This window comes from Pan troglodytes, chromosome 1 (assembly GCF_028858775.2).
Source record: "Pan troglodytes isolate AG18354 chromosome 1, NHGRI_mPanTro3-v2.0_pri, whole genome shotgun sequence".
NCBI classification, from domain to species: Eukaryota; Metazoa; Chordata; class Mammalia; order Primates; family Hominidae; genus Pan; species Pan troglodytes.
The window spans coordinates 204,191,239-204,212,288 of NC_072398.2; the positions used below are offsets into that span (position 1 = coordinate 204,191,239).

The following is a 21,050-nucleotide window of genomic DNA, read 5'->3' on the forward strand; positions in this document are numbered from 1 at the left end:
GCTACCAGAACTGTGGAAAGCAAGTGAGAAAGAGCCATATCCCAGGCTCCAGAAAGACTCCACACTTCCCAGCCATTTCCATTAAGAAGCACATATCCCACATCACCAAGAAACAATATCACATACAAGTCCCTAACCAGAACAATGCAAGCAATGCATTACTATTCTAGAAGCTTAGGATTTAAGAGGGTTACATCATTTCTGTTCTTTGAACTTGCCTGGCTCTGCTCTTGCTATTTTCCCTGCTTGAAGCACTCTACTTCCAGACCACCCTTTGGCTAGCCCATTATGTTTGGGTCTCAGGAGAGATGTCACCTCCTTAGAGAGGCTTTCCCTGTACTATCCCATCAGTCTGTTCTGTTTTGTTTTGTTTTTTTTTTTTAAGATGAAGTCTCACTATATTGCCAAGGCTAGTCTGGAACTCCTAGGCTCAAAGGATCCACCCACCTTGGCCTCCCAAAATGCTGGGATTAAAGGTGTGAGCCACCGCGCCCGGCCTCTGTTTTCTTCATAGCACTTAACACCATCTGCTTGTCCTGTCCATGAATTTTACTTGTTTCAATGTCTGTTTCCTTATTCTAGAATGTAAGCTTCTGAGTGTAATGGAGGAGCAAGGGCTTTGTTCACCAATATATTTCCAGTGTTAGAACAGTGCCTTGCACACTGTGTGTCTTCAATAAAGATCTGGTCAATAAATCAATTTCTTTAATCCTATACCTATATTTTATGGATGAGGGAGCTAAGGATCACAAAGGGTAAGTGACTGGCAAGAAGTCACATAGCTAGTGGTAGCGATGGGACTTGAATTCAGGTCTCCAGCCTCCCAGGCTGGTTCTCCCACTCTACACTATTTTAATCTTTCCCAGATTTACCTCTTTCCCTCTCTTCCTTTTTTCCCATATGTAAGAGTCTTTACGGGCTATGCTAAGATGGGCACACCAAGTCTTAACAGCTCTGACCTACTCTTTCCTCCATCAAATTCCTATCTTATCTGTTTGATTTGTTCAACAGTACAGGAATGCCTACTATGTGATGGGATGAAGATGCAACACTGAGCAAGATAGAAACAATCCTTGCCCTGGTGGAGATGATATCTACCTCATAGGATTTATAGTGCTTGGCATACAATGCTCAATAAAGATGGGCTATTACAACTCACTGAACAAAAAAGTGATTTTCCCACTGAAAGTGTAGAGAAGGAAGTTAGGTGGTTCTCACAGAACACTCACTTCCCTGGAGCAACTGACAATTCATTTCTCTCTGTAGCTGCCTTGCCTTGCTCCTGCCTCCACTTCTGGAGGTGGCCTTGGCCCCAGGCTGGGCAGAGGACCAGCCCAGTAAGTAGCCCAACTACTCTCGGCAGTTCAGTTTCTAGAAGCTAAACTTTCCATGGCCCCAGTCCTATGGGATTGGAATAGCTGATCCTAATCTGGGATGCTGGCTCTGATGTCATGCCATTGTGGGGCGAAAGTGACCATACTGGCCTGCTGTACTTTACCATACCAGAACTTTATGCTACTTCTTTTTGCTGTGGATAAAAGGCATTCATTGGCAGTTTCCAAGGATGCTGGGTGACATTTACATCCATCCTGACACTTGGGGTGACACCAGTCAGGTCTCATATACCAAAAGCATCCTTTTTGGCCTCTGCCTGATCACTTGAAGATGCCCATCCACCCAAGGACAAAGACTCTGCCTTGCCTCCAACTGCAGTACCCAAACACTCATCATTTAAAGCCCATGGTCACTAGGTATTTTTCACCATTCCTTCAGTGTTTGCCTTTCAGTGGTTAGAAAACCTTGACCCCACTGAGAGGCCTAGTGGGAAGGCCTTAGCCACTTGGGGGTGGCAGTGGCTGCAAGGCAAAAGAGCCAATGAGGTTGAGAGTATTGTTTAGGCTGGACTTGGCTGCTCTCCAGCTATGAAAGAAGGTTAAGGTCATATTGGGGGTGGGGAGGGAGGAGCCTGGGAAAAGAACTACTGGCCACGCCCCTGGGTTCTCTGCTGGCTAGGTTCTATTTACTTCTCAAAAGCAAATTACTCACAGCTCACTGGCCAGCAGTTCTCTTGGCCATGGTAACTCCAGTCAGAAACTGGAGACCAGGCTAGGCTCTCCCTGCATTGCAGGAGAGCAGATGAAAGGAACCCAGGAAACCGAACTCCTAGGTAATGCTCCACACACAGCCCAGATATGCAATTTCTAGACTAGCAAACGGAGCTCGAGGCCTAGAACAAAGATAGCCATTAGCAATATTGCTTACCAAAATTGTAGATATGAAAAGCTTCCCATTTACCTTTTTCTAGAAGAATCCTAGGAAGGCATCTTGGTTGACAAAGGTTTTCCTCTCTCAATTGAGAAATACTAATTATTCAAATCCTGTTCCTGACCCAAATATTAACAGCCACACTTAGTCTGATGAACACTTGATTGAAATTCTGAGGACAATTTTACCTCGTGCTAAAGACAATAAAAACAAATCTTGCTTGCTGAGCTCCACAGCTAGATCCCTTACTCCTGGGTTGGGTTCTCATCCAGAAAGGAGGTAGTGTGGTATATTAAGAAAAGCATGATCCTTGGAGTCAGGTGGAACTTGCTTGGTGTATGAACTTAAAAAGCCTTTCACTTTTCTTAGCCTCTTTCTTCAAATGTAAAATGGGAGCCACATACTAACTTCACAGGCACAGGATTGTTGTAGGATTGTGATGTGCTATGTCCAGAATATAAGTAGGTACACAATAGAAAACTGTTGTTTCTTGTTTCAAATTTCACTTCTAAGTGTCCACAATGATAGCATTTTTTTCTCTTTCTGCTTCTGATTTCTCCTGAGGAACTTGAGGCTTCTCTATTGTTTCCCTAAGGAAGGGGGTGAACAGAGAAACTATATATTGTGACATTAGCCTCATAAAAGCAACTGCATCTAGCCAACATCGACAGTATCATTCAACTACTACTTAAGCAGATGCTATGTGCCAGTCTATGTGTTAGCACCGGGATGCAGCAGTGAACAAAACACCCCTCCCACCACCCTCAGTTTACATTTCAGTGGAAGGTGACAGGTAAGTACAACACACAACAGGCCAGACAGTAACAAGTGCCACAGGAAAAATAAGGCAGACAAGGGAAACGTAGTGGGGGGCAGAGATTGCTATTCTAAGTAAGGTGACCACGAAAAGCCTTACTTATATATTCGGACAAAGACTTGAAGCAGTCGAGGACTTGAGCCATGCAGTTATTTGGTGAGAGAGTATAAAGTACAAAGACTCCTAGGTGGAAACATCTCTATACAGTGGGGTGAGCAACGGGCAAGACAGATGGTGCAGGAAAGGTAGAGGTAAGCTAGATAACTCAGGGCCTTGTAGGCCACTTTTTAAGAGTCTGGATTTTTACTTACTGACTCAGAAGCACTGAAGGCGTTTGATCTGACTTACCTTTTATAGGGGTCCTTTTGGTTGCTCTGTTGAGAATAGGTTCAACCAGGCAAAGCAGAAGCAGGGAGGCCAATTTGGAGGTATTTCAAGAATCCAAGATATGACAGTATCTTGAACTACAGTAGTGTGGGATTGAGGATTATTTTATGAAGAGTGCTAACAGATTGGATGTGGAAGTGAAAGAAGTCAAGGATTTTTTTGGCCAAGTGATAGAATGGAGTTGCCATTTACTAAAAGGAAAACACAAACAAAAAAACCAAAACTATGGGAGAAGCAGGTTTCTAGTGGGGGAAGACAGGACATTTTAGCTTTGGCATGTTCAAAGTAAACTTCCAAGCAGGGATGACAAGAAGGTGGCTGAATGCTCTAGTCTGGAGTCAGGGAAAAGAGCCAGTCCAGAGATATTATAAGTGATTAAGTTGGAGGTTGCCTCCAGATAAATGGTTGTCTTACTTTGGAATATAGTAAATAAATGACAGGGTCCAGGATGCCACTATTTAGGGGAGATCTCACACTAAGGGAGGTTTGCAAAAACAGGACTATCCCCCTGCCCCCCCACAAAAGGTCAAGTTTTAGTTTGAAAACAATAAAAAGCTTCACAAAAGTCTTACCAAGATTTAATGTACATTTATTCTTAACACGTGGAACATATAGTATAAAGATTTCATACTGAATAAATGATATTCATTAAGCCAAAAAAGGAAAAAAAGGAGGAATTTACATCAAGTTTTAGCTACATTGTTGAAATACAAATATGCAGATTTTATCACTGAAAAAATCTCAATTGTGTTTCTTCATCAGAACTTCAACTGAACCTAGAACTTTTTCACACCTCGATTAGAAAGAAAACAAAACAAAACAAAAACCCAGAAAAAAATAAACTATAAGTTGATTGGCTGCTGAGACAGCAAGGACTTTTTACAGAGACCTGTACAGCATCGCACCAAGAGGGGCGATGTCTGGCAAGAGATTAAATAGCTGTGTCTCGCTTTGTGCAGGTCACCAACTTGTTAACTCGTCATACTATAAAGGGGTAGCTGGGAGGAGGACCAAACTGTGGGGATCCAAGGGTATGTGCAATGTACAACGTCATATATATACACACGTGGCAGCGTAGCCGCTGCAGCTAAAGGTTAAAACCAGTTCTAAGAGGTGATCTCAGGGTTATTCATACAATCAAGGAGGAGAGAAAGAGGTCAGGGTGTTGTAGGTTCACACATGATACTTTGGGGGAAAAGCCTTTTTTTTTTTTTCTCCTCAACGTTTAACTAAAAACATTTTTAAAAACTACAGCTTGCTGCTGACCCAGCGTTTTCTGTTTCCATGTGAGACATTATTATTACAGTATGTTTACAGTATCAGGTGTACAGTACAGTACATGAAAGGGTCTACACTCTACTGCACAGGCCTCTCCAGTGAACAGGGTCTGTTCACAACTGCGAACTTCTTGGCTCCTGCAAGATTGTGAATGTACAACAATAAACCACACACAGTTCAGCAGTCACCTTTTTTGTCCTTCAGAATTTTTTTTTGTATTTTTCTTTTTTTTTTTTTTTTACCATTAAAAACAGTTATGAAATGTGGCATCCCGTTGATGCAAGGACTGGGAAAGCCATTTTTATTTTATTTTTTTTCCCCAAACTCACTGTAAACAACAGTAACTTTGGTTAAAATAAAAAAAGTCTTCTATGTAGGCAGAGCTTTGTCTTTTCAAAGAGGGTGGGGTAGGGTCCTGAGGGGAGTAAGGTGAGGACAAGGAACAGAAAGGCGTGAGGTGATGGAGGGAGGGGAGGTGGAAGGAGGAAAGAGAAACAGGAGAGACTTTTTCCCAAGGGAGAAGCTGGACAGCACAGGGTAAACTGGATTCTGAGGTGGTTTTGCATAAATAAAGGGCAACAGTCAGTTTCTAAGTTCTCCACACACGCACACACACACGGGGGGGGAGGTGTCCCACGGCTGTCATGACTGGCCAATCAAAAACAGTACATCACAAATGACTTGTGAAACCAATGAGTTCATCAACGGTGATACCGAGATGTCCAACAGCCGTGATTCGTACAGAGTAAACTCTGAGTGGTTCTCGTCCACCTTGGCCAAGGCAAGCAGCGCGCGGGCAGCCCGCCGCATCATGTCCACACTAGTTGGCTCAAAGGGTGGGTTCTGCATGTGGAGGAGGCTGGCCTGGCTCTGCTGGAACTGTGTGGCGGCAAGGCTGTCCTCTAGGAAGCCCAGGAGGTTGCCGATACTGCCCTTCTGCACTGCAATGGCACGAGCTGCCAGGCTGTCCCCCTGAGCCAGGTTGGCCAGCAGTACCACAGCCATCTCCCGGCACACCGGGTTCTTTCGGTCACTGAGGAAGCGCACCATAGTGCTATACAACTTCTCCAGGCGGCTGAAGGGGGGTGTGGCCAGAATCAGGTCCACATTGTTGTCCTGGATGCTGAGTTTGCTGAGGGTTTCCAAGACCAGTCTCTGCGGGGAAAGGACGGCATTGGGGCCCAGGGTGGAAAAGGGGTCCTGGGCTTCAGCTGAAGGGCAAACTGCCCAGTGTAGGAGTCCGTCCAGGACAGGCAGGCAAATGCTCTCGGGGTATGGAGATAGGTCCAACTGCCCCGAGATGTTGGCGAGTGTAACCAAGGTGTTTTCCCGGAGCATCTCCAAGCAGTCCCACCACCACTCCACTTTGTTGCAGCTCACCCCTTGGTCCTGTTCCTCCTCCTTTTCATAAGTTAGTGGTGCCTGCTTCCGTTCTGGGTGCTTGTGGTGCAGCAGGATCAGCTTGCCCAGGATGAGCAGCAGCCCTGGGTGTTTGGACATCTCAAAGTCATTGCCTGGCACAAATGACAGGCTTCGAATGGTATTGGAGACACAGACGCAGCGCTTGGCAAGAGAATCCTGCCAGTCCAGAAGGGTACACAGTGGGGTCTCATCCTTACTGTGGGGTTCGTCCTCTAGGATCTTGATGTTCCGGTGGCTCTGTGCTGGGCTAATGCCAAATGGAAACTTGCTGCTCTCCTTGATGGCCTCTGAACTCTTAGCTCCATCCTCGGTCAAGGTGCTAGACCGAGTAGACAACATGTCATCCATAGTGGCTGTGATCCGTTTTTCTGGAGGTCCATCAGGTGGGGGCCCCTCCTGGTCTGTTGTCCCTGGTGTACCCTCTGCTGTTGTCACATGCTTCCGAGGGGCTGGTGGGCAGGGTGCGTGAGGCCGGGAAGGCAGCAGCTCTGTCTTGCTCTCAAAGTGGGTCTGGATATGCTCAGTGGTGTCCCCCCCACCAATCCGCCAGTGCAGCAGGCCACTGTCAAACTCCTGCACACGCCCAAGCTTATCTGAGCAGTCCACCACAAATGGGTCATTCTTCTGTACGATCTTTACTGGAAGCTTGTCAAACTTACTGATCAGCTTCTCCTCACTATTCTCTGAAGCTGGCTTGTCCTTGCCTGAAAAGGCTATCTCCTCATCATTTTCAACTACTTCCTCTTCTTCTTCCTCTTCTAGTTTAGGACCTAGAAGTTCTTCTTCTTCTTCCCCACCCTCCATGGGAGCTGGACTAGACACCTTGCTGAACCTCCCAGGATCCAGTAGCGTTCTCTGTCCTGGGTCACCCACCTCATACTCCTTTAAAATGCCAAAGATCTCAATCAGGCATCGTCGGAAATATTCTACAAGGAGCTCTAGCAACCCTGGGAGCTAAAAAGAGAAAGAACAGGAAATAAATTAAGGGAGAAAAGTGGCCTAAGAACAGAATTATTGACTTGAGAGACCTCCCCAAGTCTTCTGTATCAGTTGGGAGAGGCAGAGTTGCTCCTTTCCCAAAGGTTCTCCACAGAGCAAACTGTTCATCTTAATCTCTTCTATGCCCAACACAAAGTTCTTTCTTCTGCCCAACCTACCTTCACGTAAGCCTATCTCCAGGAACACTAGCCAACAGCTTTGCACCTCACCCACCAGGGCCAATCATCTCTTAGCCTTCTCTTTTCCCAATCAATCTTCTGCTTTTCTTCACCAGGCCAGTTTTCAACCTGGTGGTCACTGCCATTATCTCTTTTAGGACACTCTCTCCATCTCACTGCCAAGTGGAACCCAAGCTTAGGCATGGTGACTCAAGCTAAGAGAAGAGAATGCCATGTGGGCAGATGTTCATGGCTCTCTTCTCCAAGCTCCCCACAAGTCCAGGGGGCTGGAACTCCATGGATCTTGCAGCATAAGGAGTGGGACGAGGCTTCAGCTCTCCAAACACTGGTCCAAGCTGGTGCTACAGAGACCCAAATTCCACCTTGGATAATATATAGGCCATTTATTTACCTCTAGAAGAAAACACTCCTCTCCAGTCACAATCTTTGGCTGAACAGTAGAGCAGATGGAAAAAAAATAAGGGCTTTCGAATTAGATCTAGGGGCTGGAAGCAGTGGCTCACACCTGTAATCCCAACACTTTTTTTTTTTTTGAGATGAAATCTCACTCTGTCATCCAGGCTGGAGTACAGTGGTGTGATCTCAGTTGGCTGCAGCCTCCGCCTCCTGGGTTCAAGCGATTTTTCTCCTGCCTTAGCCTCCCAAGTAGCTGGGATTACAGGTGCCTGCCACCACGTCGGGCTAGTGTGTGAGAGTGTGTGTGTGTGTGTGTGTATTTTTTTTTTTTTTTTTTTTTTTTGAGACAGAGTCCCGCTCTGTTGCCCAGGCTGGAGTGCAGTGGCGCGATCTCAGCTCACTGCAACCTCTGACTCCTGGGTTCAAAGTGATGCTTCTGCCTCTGCCTCCCAAGTAGCTGGGATTAGAGGTGTGTGCCACCAGGCCCGGCTAATTTTTATATTTTTGGTAGAGATGGAGTTTCACCATATTGGCCAGGATGGTCTTGAACTCCTAACCTCAAGTGATCCACCCACCTCGGCCTCCCAAAGTGCTAGGATTACTGGCGTGAGCCACTGCGCCCAGCCTAATTTTTATAGTTTTAGTAGAGATGGAGTTTCACCATGTTGGCCAGCTGGCCTCAAACTCCTGACCTCAAATGATCCTCCTGCCTCGGCCTCCTGAAGTGCTGGGATTACAGGCGTGAGCCACTGCACCTAGCCAGTAACCCCAACACTTTGGAAGGTTGAAGTGGGAGAATCACTTGAGCCTAGGAGTTTGAGACCAGCCTGGGCAACACAGTGAGACCCTGCCTCTACAAAAAAATAAAGAAGTTATCCGGGGCCTGGAACGGTGGCTCACACCTGTAATCCTAGTACTTTGAGAGGCTGAGGTAGGTCAATCACTTGAGCCCAGGAGTTTGAAATCAGCCTGGGCAACATGGTGAAGCCTCATCTCTCAAAAAAAAAAAAAAATTAGCTGAGCATGAGCATGTTTGCACGCACCTGTAGTCCCAGCCACTTGGGAAGCTGAGGTGGGAGGATCACCTGAGCCTCGGAAGTTGAGACTGCAGTGAGCTGTGATTGCACCACTGCACTCTAGCTTCAGTAATGGAGACCCTGTCTCAAAATAAATAAATAGCTGGACATGGTGGCATTTGCCTGTAGTCCCAGCTACTCAGGAGACTGAGGCAAGAGGATCGCTTGAGCCCAGGAGTTTGAGGCTGCAGTGAGCCATGAGGGCACTACTATACTCCAGCCTAGGTGCCAGAGTCTCTTAAAAAAAAAATTCTGGCTTTTCCAGGAAGTAGCTGTATAAAATGATAAAAATTCCTAAACTTTACAGGGTTGTTCTGAGGTGTAAATGGGAGATGTCAAATACCTGGCATATGAAAATTGCTCTATCAAAATTTTTCCTTTCTCATGGTAGGCAATATTATGCAATGGAAATAAAATCAGGCTTAGGAATCAGATAGATTCTACTGACAGCTATGTGAACCTCAACAAGGATAAGACTCTGAGCCTATTTACTCATCCCTAAATGACCATACCTCCTACCTCTGAGAGGGCTGTTGCTAGGATGACATGAAACAAAATATTAAGGACCTGGCACAAAATAAGAGCACGATAAATGGTAACTATTAATAAGTCAGCTCCTTGATATACAGGTTGGTAGGTACTAAAGATGATCAAAAGAAAAAGAGTAGGATGATGCAGCACAAACTCTTTCCAGCACCTCCACTAGTGTGCACATCCTATGGAGGGTGGGTCTGAAGAATCAGCTTTGTAAGGATATTGTAGGGCCGGGCGCGGTCACTCACACCTGTAATCCCAGCACTTTGGGAGGCTGAGGCGGCTGGATCACGAGGTCAGGAGATCGAGACCATCCTGGCTAACACGGTGAAACCCCGTCTCTACTAAAAATACAAAAAATTAGCCGAGCGTGGTGGCGGGCGCCTGTAGTCCCAGCTACTTGGGAGGCTGAGGCAGGAGAATGGCGTGTACCCAGGAGGCGGAAGTCGCAGTGAGCTGTGATAGCGCCACTGCACTCCAGCCTGGGCGAGAGAGACTCAGTCAAAAAAAAAAAAAAAAAAAGAAAAGAATATTGTTAAACAATCAAATCCCCCATCCACTCTACATCTAAGGAAAACTGGGATCAACAAAGGCCCCTACTGTTCAGAGAAGAAAGGGAAAAATGGAAAAAACATACTCTGCTCACTGATAAAAATTTGACCAGATTCAGGCTGGGCCTGGTGGCTCATGCCTGTAATCCTAGCACTTTGGGAGGATCACTTGAACTCAGGAGTTCATGAACCTCGGCAACATAGTGAGACCTCGTCTCTATTAAAAAAACTAAAAAACACAGATTCTTCTAGAAAATGTGGTGTCCCCACTGGCATCGATTGAGTCTGAATTCTTACTAATACCACAAAGTGTCTCCCAAATTCCTTTTGAAGTCAATCCTGTGTTAAATTAAGGTTATCATGTAAACAAATTATTATTGCTGTCAAAATCCTGGGCCCGTGCCCAGAGGCAAAGGAAGCAAAGTACTGGCATGGAAGATATCTACACGAGAGAAAGAGAAAGACCAAGGTGGCTAAAGATGAGACATTCCCATTGTCTACACTAAGAAGATCCCAAACCCTCTCAATCTTCCCCAGGCACTGATACTCACCTGACTGAGGTTAAAGGTCATGATGCTGTTGTCATCATACAGCAGGATGTTGATGGTATCTAATGCCCATGTGCTCTCTGCCAGGAGACCAGACTTGAGGGACATCATTACCCGCCATGCCTCCGGGGTTCCTGAAATAAACCTCCATGTCGTCTATCCACCAAGCCCAGGTTGGCTGGAGGCACCCCTAGGGCTGCCCCATCAGTGAAGCTACTCTGAAGATAACACAAGGTGGAAGGCAGTTTCTGTCTGGGAGATGAAACACACCAGCCCCTCATGGCTTCTAAGCTGTCTGTCTAGGACTTCATTGCATGGCAATGAAGGAGAATCTTTAGTTAGCTTATTTCTTCCTTTTCCAAAGTTCTTTGGTTCTATTTTAGTCAACACTGGACCAGATTCAACCTCATCCAGAATAGTAAGGTGGAGGGAACGATGGACAAGATGGAAAGGGGCAGATTAGGCAAGTGAATGAGGAAGATCTCCTTACCAATGTCTTTCATTGTGAGCCGCCTCCTCTGCTTCAACACAGGCTGTGTGGCTTCAACAGAGCCAGGTGGGAAGGTGATATCCCGCCGAATCATGGGGGGCTGCACAGGGGCAGGTGCTATGTGTGAGGCAGGTACTGGGGGACCTGCCTTCTGCATTTTCATCCCAGAGTGCAGGAATGGAGACTTGCTAGGAGAGGTGCGGTTCTCCATTGGCCGGGGCAGGGGAGCAGGGCTGGATACCTGAGGAATGTGATTCTGCATGCTTGGCGGGGGCTGGTAGTTAGATGGAGGGGGCCTTGTCATGGGGGGCACAGGGGCAGAGGGACCATATGGGGGCTGGCGTGTGCCATGGGAAGGCCACGAGCCTTCGTGGTTGGCCCTCTGATCTGTGTGCAGCATTTCATCTGTTCGGTTCACGCCATGATAGGCGGGGCCCTGGGGGGCAGAGCCCGTGCTCTGCCTGTTGGCATAATTATAGGTCATGTCATTACGCCCCTGCCACATGGTGCCTTGCTGAGCAACCTCAGCTGATGCCTGTATGGGGCCGCCCATCATTTGTGGTGGCATGTTTTGCTGGGCATTGGTGCCAGGGGGTGCAGAGACACGGTCTCGGCCAAACTGGAATGGAAATTGGTTCTGGGGGCCGCCTGCTGGTCGGCGCTCAGTAGCAGCTGTGGCAGTGGCAGGATAGGCATTGCCATACTGGTTGTATACATCTTGCTGAGGGGAAGGCTGGGCAGCTTGTTGCTGGCTGGCAGGCTGGGGCTGGGCTGGGGGCAACTGCTGCTGCTGAGGCTGCCCCTGCCCAGTGCTGTATGGCACGCTGTACATCTCCCCTTCGTGCCGCTTGGCAGGAGGGCCATATGTGCCATCCATTGGCCGCTTGTAATTCTAAGGCAGAGACAAGCAGAGGGGAAGTTAATACTCTGCACTCAGGGACATAAAGCCCACAGATGCCAAGATGGCTACAACCAGATGCTTGGTGGACACAGACTCCAAGAAAACGTGGGAATCACCTTAACAAATTGTCTTTTGAAGTTGTTTCCAAAAGCAACCACCACTCTTTCTTCCCTTCCCTTGCTTAAGTAGAAAAATATACAAAACCTAAAAATCAAAATAAGGTCTATTTCTAGCCCCTTCCAACTCCAAATAGAGAAGAGATTGAGGACTTGGCTCTTCAGGCAGGACTGGCCAGTCAGGTGAGAGAAGAATGCCAAAATATCTAAAGTGAGCTTCTTAGACTTCAACACGTTAGATTAGTTTACTAACTAGTTTTCAAGGCGAACCTGCATGCCAGTCCATTCCCAGCTACCCTCCTCACCTGCTGTTGCTGTTGATACATTGTAGTCTGCTGGCTGGGGAAGGGGCTGCCAGAAGGGGTGCCTTGGGTGGAGAACTGATTGCCATAGGAATCATGTCTATAGGAGGCAAAGAAACACAGGATCAGGGTGGGCAGTGGCGAAGCCTGATCCACAGCAGCACCGAGACCAGGCTTTACTCACCGTTGCTGCTGCTGCTGCTGCTGCTGCTGCTGCGGGGGGTAGCGGCTAGGAGAATACATCCCCGAGTCTGGGTTGGAAGGCATGAGATTCGGCTGTGGGGCCCCAGTGCTCATGTTTCCCTCAGGCCCTATTCCAGGCTCCGTCCTAAACAAAATTGGAGAGGCAGATTGAGCCCACTATAGCTTCAGGGTGCTGGGGGAGTGGACAGGAGCTGGGGTCATGCTTACCTCACTCTGTCATAAGGACCTCCATAGGGATAGTGCTGTCGTGGTCCCATCGCCACATTTCCTAGCCCAGGGCCGGCAGCACGACTGTAGGGGTCACCCATCCCGCCGTTGGGGCCCTGCCCTGAGGACATGAAGGGATCACTCCCTGGAGCTGAGCGTAGAAAGGCAAGCGGTGAACAAACTGGTAAGTTGGCAAGCCTGGTAATCTACCCTTTGCCTGCTCCAAAGACCCAGGCCCTCTTCAGAGTTCAGGTTTGATCTCATTGTTTTCCAGACAAGTTCAAAACAGAGATCTAAAGAGGCCCCAATCAGCGAAAAGCATGTACTTATTAAGGGATGACAAGGTGAAGCCAAGGAGAAGACAAGAAAGGAGGTAAGGATGAAGAGGGGTAGTTAGGGCAGGAAATGCATTATCTCAGAGGATGGCTCCACAAGAACCCTGAGCCATTCTCAAGATTTCCCCCCATTTCACTGGCCCTGTCTTTACGAGCACAAGTTCAAATAGCAATCAGATCAGTCACCTTTCCTCATGCTGCCATAAGGATCCTTATTTGGCTCATAGGACATGCGCCCCATCATGTCAGAGGTATTCATACTGGGCTGATACCCAGGGTTTGGAGTCATGGAATTCCGCTTCTGGAATGTGGAGTCACTTCCATCATTAAAGGCATCCTGGATCCCAACTGAATTGCTCCTGCTCCAGAGTGAGGAAAACCAAGTAAACCACAAATAAACCAATTCCTCCAATATAACAAAGGACACGCAGGAGTCAATGGCTGGGAAGGCAGAGGCAAGGACCACCTTGGGCTGCAAGGAGTTCCCATGCACTTATCTTCAGCCATCCTCCCAACCATCTGCCCCTGCTCTTGGCCTTACCTCATGCCTGGCAATGGGGGGATCTGACTGTGTGGTGTGGATGCTGGAGTTGGTGGCTTTAAGTCTCCTCCTTCTGCCATGGAACTGCTGGTTGACTGGGGAGTCTGGGGCCCCTGCATAGATCCTGATCCCGCTGTGGACAGAGATACAAGTTGAGTAGTTTCCTTGGCATGACAGTGTTTAACTCTCACACAAACACACGAACGACCCAGAATCTCTTTGGGAAAGTTCTTCCTAAGGCCTTTAAAGCCTGATCACCCTTCTTAGCAGAGGATCTACAAGGCCAGGTCATAAAGACGGGAATCTGAGGGTTTTGTAGCTCTTTGTTTTTGTTTTACATGTAGAAAAGAGGAGTGATGTGGCCATGACATCACCATGCTGGTGATTCCCTGAGTCATTGCCAGCTTCCCTGGCTATTTCTCTTCACTCCGCCAAAGGACCTTGTCTAACCTACTAAACCCTGTAATGCTGGTGCATGAGCTCCAGTCAGAGCCTCCCAAGTCCTGGGTGGGGAGGGGGTCCCAAATCTGGGATGCATTTTAGGAGTCTAGGAGCTCCTGTTCTAAAGCATCCAGCATGGTGTCACTCCTCAACTTCAAATGTTCTTCTAAGCTGATGAGTACAAAACTACTAGTAATTAATGTTTCCAATAGTTACCATTCCCAGCAGTAGATATCCCACTGCTGAGGCCTCCCCAGCTGATGAGTCATCTCAGGCACTCATTACACCCTCAGAGGTCAACACCAGGGCACATGTGTTTACACCCACCTTCCAGGCACCCTGGCCTTCTTCCCTCTCTAGGCTCACCCTAGGCCTCAGCCTCCTCTCAGAAAGGAGGGTGAGCAGAGCCACTCCCATCAGGGAGTTCCATTCATAACCCTTCCCCACTCCCTCCTTCCCATTCATTACCATCTCAGCTCCCTGGGGAATTCAGGGTTCTAGTCTGAGCTGCATTCTAAGGTGCTGACATCAATAGGCCAAAGCTCCCAGATGGCCCTGCCTTGCTGCCATTTATAAGTTCCCCCGACTCCTCTTGTGCCCCTCCCATTCACCAGTTTACAAACATTTGGCAAGTTGTCAGCCGCACAACAAAAATTAAAACTTAAGAGCTGCCGCAGAGTACCTCCCAAGGGAGTTTCCACTGCCCACTCTCTAGTCAGCCAACCTGTTAAGCCCTGTGGTAGGGCAAGGCAGAGCACAGATCCTTGGCATATCCTGTTGGATAAGCCTCTTATTCATATCCTGAATAAGAGGCTAGGGCAACAGGCCCTCTCAGCCTTGGTGGGGCCGCTGACCCCATCCTTACCAGGAGAGGGAGGCTGGATCTTGGGCTGGGACTTCTTGGAATCAGCAGCTGCAAAGATGTCTGGGGGAGGGTCTTCTCCCCGTTCAATCTTGCATTCAAAGGCATAGAGACACTGGATATACTGCTTTTTCAAGGAGCTGGCAGCACTGCTTGATGTGCCCACATTGAGGTTGGTTGCAAGTTCCCGCCATTTTTTGTTCTTGTTGACCTGTATAACCAAACCAAAGGAGTCGGGGTATATCTCCCGCCTGGTTTTCCTGCCCATAAGCCCCAAGCCCCATCAGGCTGTAAGGTATTCATCTTTGTAGAACCACAGTTCTTAGGTAATTGAAAAAGTTAATCTTGCTTGGTGGATAGTCCACAAGAAGTGTTAAATCTGCAGGTGGCTTCATTTTACCCTCAGGATGTTCCACTGCAACTATCAGACTGTGCTTATTCACAACAGGGCAAATTTCACATTACTACTGGAACAGAATTCAGAGTCCGGTTTTTTAGTACACTGCTAAAAAGTGGTGTACAAATCATCTGGATATCTAAATCCTATTTTATTTATTTATTTTTGAGACAGAAAAAATAAATCTCGCTCTGTCGCCTAGGCTGGAGTGCAGTGGCGTGATCTTGGCTCGCTGTAACCTCTGCCTCCCAGGCTCAAGCGATTCTCTTATCTCAGCCTCCCGAGTAGCTGGGATTACAGGTGTGCACCACCACGCCTGGCTAATTTTTGTATTTTTAGTAGAGACGGGGTTTCACCATGTTGATCAGGCTGGTCTCAAACTCCTGGCGTCAAGTCATCTACCCGCCTCAGCCTCCCAAACTGCTGGGATTACAGGCGTGAGCCACCGCGCCTGGCCCTAAATCCTATTTTAGATGCACTAATAAAAACTAACATTTTATAAAATGGAGACTCATGATAATATCAATGACCACCCTGCTTGACTTGCTTTGTCAAACTTGGGATTTACACATCTCATATTTTTTTCTTGGGGTGGTGGCTCCCTGCAAATTTGACATTCTTGTGCCACTGCTCCCCTACATATCTCATTGACAAATAACCACAGGTCCCTTTCCCTTACCAGTCACTGTCCTGATGGTCCGGGTGTTCAGGGTCTTATTTATTTAGAGACAGAATCTCACTCTGTCACCCAGGCTGGAGTGTAGTGACGCCATTTCGGCTCACTGCAACCTCCGCCTCCCGTGTTCAAGCGATTCTCCTGCCTTAGCCTCCCAAGTAGTGGGACCACAGGTGCCTGTCACCACACCCCACTGATTTTTATATTTTTAGTAGAGACAAGGTTTGGCCATGTTGGCCAGGCTGGTCTCAAACTCCTGACCTCAGATGATCCGCCCGTCTCGGCCTCCCAAAGTGCTGGGATTACAGGTGTGAGCCACTGTGCCTGGCCCAGGGCCTTATTATGACTTTTGTACCTCCCGAGCAGCCAACCTACAGTTCTGCCTCCTTCCCTCAGCTTCAGGGCACACTGACCAAGCCCATTCCCCAGATGCTCCCTACAATTAGTCTTTCTGCTCTAGCTGGACAGGTCTCCTTCTTCATGTATTCTTAGGCTTATTCATCTACCATATGGTAAGCCTGTTCCCCCAAGGCCTGGGAACAAGGGTTTTCAAGTCCCTATACACAAAGGAAGTTCAATAGGTTGTAATGTCTGCTGATATGGTACCCATGATACTAGAAAGAAGAGTTTAAAGAGGCACAGAGAGGGACAACCTAGAGGGGCAGAGGTGACTAGGAATACTTCTTAGAGTGGGTAACACCTGAGCTAAGTCTTCATGGTTGGAGATGGCCTTGGTGGGAAATATCCAGACTCTCTCCCATCTCCGTGGCATCTAGGCCAGTCTACTGGATTGGCCACTCTTCCACCTAAACCCTACTAATCCTTTAGATAAGCTCAAGATTCAGCTTTGCTTTCTTGGAACCTTCACAAACTAACTTATAAATAGCACTCTTTTGCCCCTGAATTATCACTGCCTTTATAAAAGTTCAGATACAATCACGGCATTTTAAAGGTTTGCATCCTTTTCCAATCTGGAAGACAGGCTCAGGCATTAGAATTCTCTCTGTACCTCATCCTAGGTTCAGTGAACCCTGAAGCCCACCCAATCAGAAGTGAGCGAAACCTAACCCAATGCTCCTTTTCCCTATAGACAGGGAAGGCTTGACTATGAGATCTGAGTATCAGGGAGAATGGCAGGAATATGCATGGAGTCACCTCAAAAGCCTTCCGTGGCTTTGCTTCTCATGCCAGTTATGTGGCAGTATGCACGTGTCTTGTTTTGTTTTGTTTTCCTTTGTGGGGGAGGGGAATAAAGCCTGAAGGGAGAAGGAATTCATAACTGACTGTTGGCTGGCTTCATTCCAACCACTTTCTTTTCTGCTGGTGACAGCTGTTTTCCTCTTCTGATTTAGAAGGTTTGGAATAAATCCCTCCCTGCCACGCCTCCCCGAGCTCAGCCACAAACTGATCCAACAGCAGGCTTCTGGTCTGGTGACTACAGAACATACACAGGAGGGAAGTCTGCAAGGCACAGTCTGCTGTCTGTCTGTGCTGCCTCACCTGTTTGCTTCCTGGGCTGAGTCTACAAAATTGTAAGGTATCAGAGTAGGCACAAGCTCTGGGTGGTGTCCAATTCAGGTTTTCATTTAAGTTTCCCATACAGAATAACTAAACACATAATTTCCTACTACTTCTTCCTTTATTATAAACTATTTCTACTAAGCAGTTCCTGAAATCCTATCTCTACTGGGAAGCTTCCAGGAATGGGAAGATCTACTTCTACTCTGGCTGCCTCTGTACCATCTTGCAGGCCGATTTATATGGCAGAAACCTTGCTGAAAGCCAAAGTTATTTCTAACTTTTGACAGTCTAGTGGGTTATATACTGTTACATACTGTTTGTATTTTACAAATAATGAAATTAAGGTTCAGAGTGGTTACACACCTTAAGGTCATATATGTTATAAGTGGCCAAGAAGGGATTCAAAACCAGGTCCATCTCTCCAAATCCTGTCTTTGCTACTATGCCCAATTGCCTCCCATGGAATCAGAATGCCCACAGACTTTCCCTAGCTTTACACCTCAGTGGGACCGTAGATACACGGTAAACTTACTGCTAATACCTCATACTACCAGGGAGGTCTCTGCTTCCTGCCTTATCTTCTGGGAAACTTGTGCTCCCCGGTCTATCAATATTTGACTCAGAAAGCGGGAGAGGATGATGTCCCTGTGGGATGCATGGTACCACGTGAAGCCAGTGAGTACCTAGAAAGGGGTTTGTGGAAACCACAGGGGCAGTCAAGTGTCAGGCGCCCACTCACCTGAGTCAATCCACCAATCTCCTTCACAGACACATAGAGGCGATAGAGGTCCAGAGGTTTCCTACCCACAGCAGGCAGATTTGTCATGCCCATGGCCTTCTCCTCAGTGAAGGCCAGATAACGGTCCACCCACATCTTCCTCTCAGGCTCACCACCCAGCTCATACAACTTGGTGATCTTCTCATTGGTTGTAGTAGAAGAACTGGATTTCTGGAAGGTTCAGGTCAAAATTCATAGGAATGGGTCAGATTCAAAGCCTGTGCTAAGGGTCTCAGAAGTCTCTTGACTGGAGCAGTGTTAAAGCTTCTTACTCTGGGGTGGTCACTAACACCTGCCCTACCTTCATAAGGTTGAAGGGCCAAAAGAGAACCAAATTTTTTTTTCCTATAAAGGAAGGAAGCTAACACTAAATATATGTTATGTACTGGGTGCTGTGCTAGATGCCTTTATATATTAGGTATTATAAAATTATCCCCATTTTTAAAGATAAGGAAGCAGGCACCAGGAGGCAAAGCCTAAGATCTCACAGCTTTTAAGTGGCAGGCTGAGTATCAAATCCTTGTCCACCTGACATCAAAGCCACTACTGCTCCCACACTACTACCCAGGAGCCTGAACATACTTAGGTACTATGTTTTAGAGAAATCAAAAAACTCACAACATGATCTTGAGGCAATGGGATGGACTAAAATGAAAAGAAACTCTTTGCCTCTTCTAAACAAAGGAAGGGTTTCCCACCTGGTTGAAGGGCTTTGGATATTATCCTATACAAGACAGGAAGGTGGTCAAAAGGGCTGGGAGCCAGAGGTGAAGACTCACAGGAATTAACAGCTATGATTTTTATTTTCCCTATGTATACAGATAGGGAAAGTGAGGTATGGCCAAGGACAGAAATATTACAAATGACCCAAATGCTGAGTAGGACCCTTTACTACCGCACAGCCTAACAGCACACCCAGGACCAACCTAAGGGAAGCCAAGGACTCAAGCCTCATCTGCCTTATCTCCTTCTTTACAGAACACAGGGTACCATTCCTGCTGCTATGAGTAAGGTTCAGGAAGAGAAGAGCAACTAGTTGCCCATGGCATACCCCATCTATCAATGCTTGAGTATAGGAGGCACGGTTTCACAGAGGGCACCAGCCAAACAGTACAGAGAGTTTGATGCTGCAGGGTCTGGCATTTCCCCCATAACAAACAGCTGTGAGAATATTATGTTATTTACCAGGATCCCTTAGACCAACCCAGACCCAACTCACTGAGCTATTATTCTGGGACCCTTCATGATAAGAGGAGGCAACAGCAGCTTTTTCAGAGACTATCTAGGCCGGTGTCATAAAAGGCTGGGATCTTGTCACTCTCTTTTCTTTTTCCTTCCTATCACTGAAAAAGATAGGACACAAAGTTGAAAGGAGTCAAGACAAAAATCACTACCTTGGATTTGGATTCTGTCTTGGGTGTCCCATCTGCCTTGTTGTTCATTTTGGGGGCTGGAGTTAACTTTACATCCCCAAGGCCCATCATCTCTGGGCTGGCTGCCATCCCTGTAAAAGAGAAAAAAATTCTCAAGTCCAGTAAGTTTAGCTGTGATGTGACTCTTGAAGAAATCCCTAGTGAGAATGACTAGCACTTACCTGCAGAATTGTTGGCCATGGTTCCACCCATGGAATATGGGGGTCCCTGAGGGTTGATCATGCCAGCCATACTATTAATCCCTTGTCCATAAGGAGGTCCAGTTCCCATCATGCCCCCTTGATTCATATTGGGGTAGCCTGGCGGCCTAAGGAAGAAGATGGAAAGTGAGAGAGACAAAGGTTAGACTCTGAGCTTTAGATTTGAACTGGAGCCAAATAGTGCTGTGTGATCATCTAGTAAGGATTAAAAGGAAAACATTTATGGGTCCCCAAAACTAGAACTATGCAACATCCAGATATTATTTTTCTTTAATTTATTTTCTTGAGACAGGGTATTGCTCTGGCACCCTGGCTGGAATGCAGTGGTGTGATCATAGCTTACTGCAGCCTTAATCTCCTGAGCTCAAACAATCTGCCTTCCTCAGCCTCCTGAGTGCCCAAGACTATGAGGCATGCACCACCATGTCCAGCTAACACCCAGATTTTCTTTCTTTTTTTTTTTTGAGACAGAGTTTCACTCTTGTTGCCCAGGCTGGGGTGCAATGGCGAAATCTCGGCTCACTGCAACCTCAGCCTCCCAGGTTCAAGCAATTCTCCTTTCTCAGCCTCCCAAATAGCTGGGATTACAGGCATGTACCACCACACCCGGCTAATGTTGTATTTTTAGTAGAGATGGGCTTTCTCCATGTTGGTCAGGCTGGTCTCGAACTCCTGACCTCAGGTGATCCACCTGCCTCGGCTTCCCAAAGTGCTGGAATTACAGGCATGAGCCACCGAGCCCGGCCAACACCCAGATTTTCTTATCTTCTACCTCCAACGAAAGATACTAAGAGAGTTTTCAAGCTCTAGATAGCAAACAATAGTTCAATTTCTTTTTTTTTTTTTTGAGATGGAGTCTCGCTCTGTTGCCCAGGCTGGAGAGCAGTGGCGCGATCTCAGCTCACTGCAAGCTCCGCCTCCCGGGTTCACGCCATTCTCCTGCCTCAGCCTCCCAAGTAGCTGGGACTACAGGCACCTGCCACCACGCCCGGCTAATTTTTTGTACTTTATTAGTAGAGACAGGGTTTCACCGTATTAGCCAGGATGGTCTTGATGTCCTGACCTCGTTATCCGCCTGCCTCAGCCTCCCAAAATGCTGGGATTACAGGGGTGAGCCACCGTGCCCAGCCAATTTTTTTTTTGAGATGGAGTTTCACTCGTCTCCCAGGCTGGAGTGCAATGGCATGATCTCGG

The 21,050-nt window shown here is 47.3% G+C and overlaps 1 protein-coding gene across 3 annotated transcripts in view; it reads right to left on the reverse strand.

Annotated features, from left to right (window-relative positions):
* Positions 1-4,037: 4,037 nt before the first annotated feature.
* ARID1A (AT-rich interaction domain 1A) overlaps positions 4,038-21,050 on the reverse strand; it is an 86,076-nt gene continuing 69,063 nt past the window's right edge. For 2 of the 3 annotated variants that reach the window (XM_009451423.5, XM_063784086.1), the window contains exons 9-20: positions 19,818-19,963; positions 19,618-19,727; positions 18,185-18,394; positions 14,855-15,062; positions 13,549-13,681; positions 13,194-13,366; positions 12,673-12,823; positions 12,446-12,589; positions 12,265-12,361; positions 10,943-11,834; positions 10,456-10,586; positions 4,038-7,123 (exon numbers count right to left, since the gene is read on the reverse strand). In XM_009451423.5, the coding sequence (XP_009449698.3) occupies positions 5,390-7,123; positions 10,456-10,586; positions 10,943-11,834; positions 12,265-12,361; positions 12,446-12,589; positions 12,673-12,823; positions 13,194-13,366; positions 13,549-13,681; positions 14,855-15,062; positions 18,185-18,394; positions 19,618-19,727; positions 19,818-19,963 (4,129 nt within the window). In that variant the 3' untranslated portion in view covers positions 4,038-5,389. Of the gene's footprint in view, positions 7,124-10,455; positions 10,587-10,942; positions 11,835-12,264; positions 12,362-12,445; positions 12,590-12,672; positions 12,824-13,193; positions 13,370-13,548; positions 13,682-14,854; positions 15,063-18,184; positions 18,395-19,617; positions 19,728-19,817; positions 19,964-21,050 lie in introns of all 3 variants that reach the window. The other variant, XM_016956953.4, reaches the window with a different exon arrangement.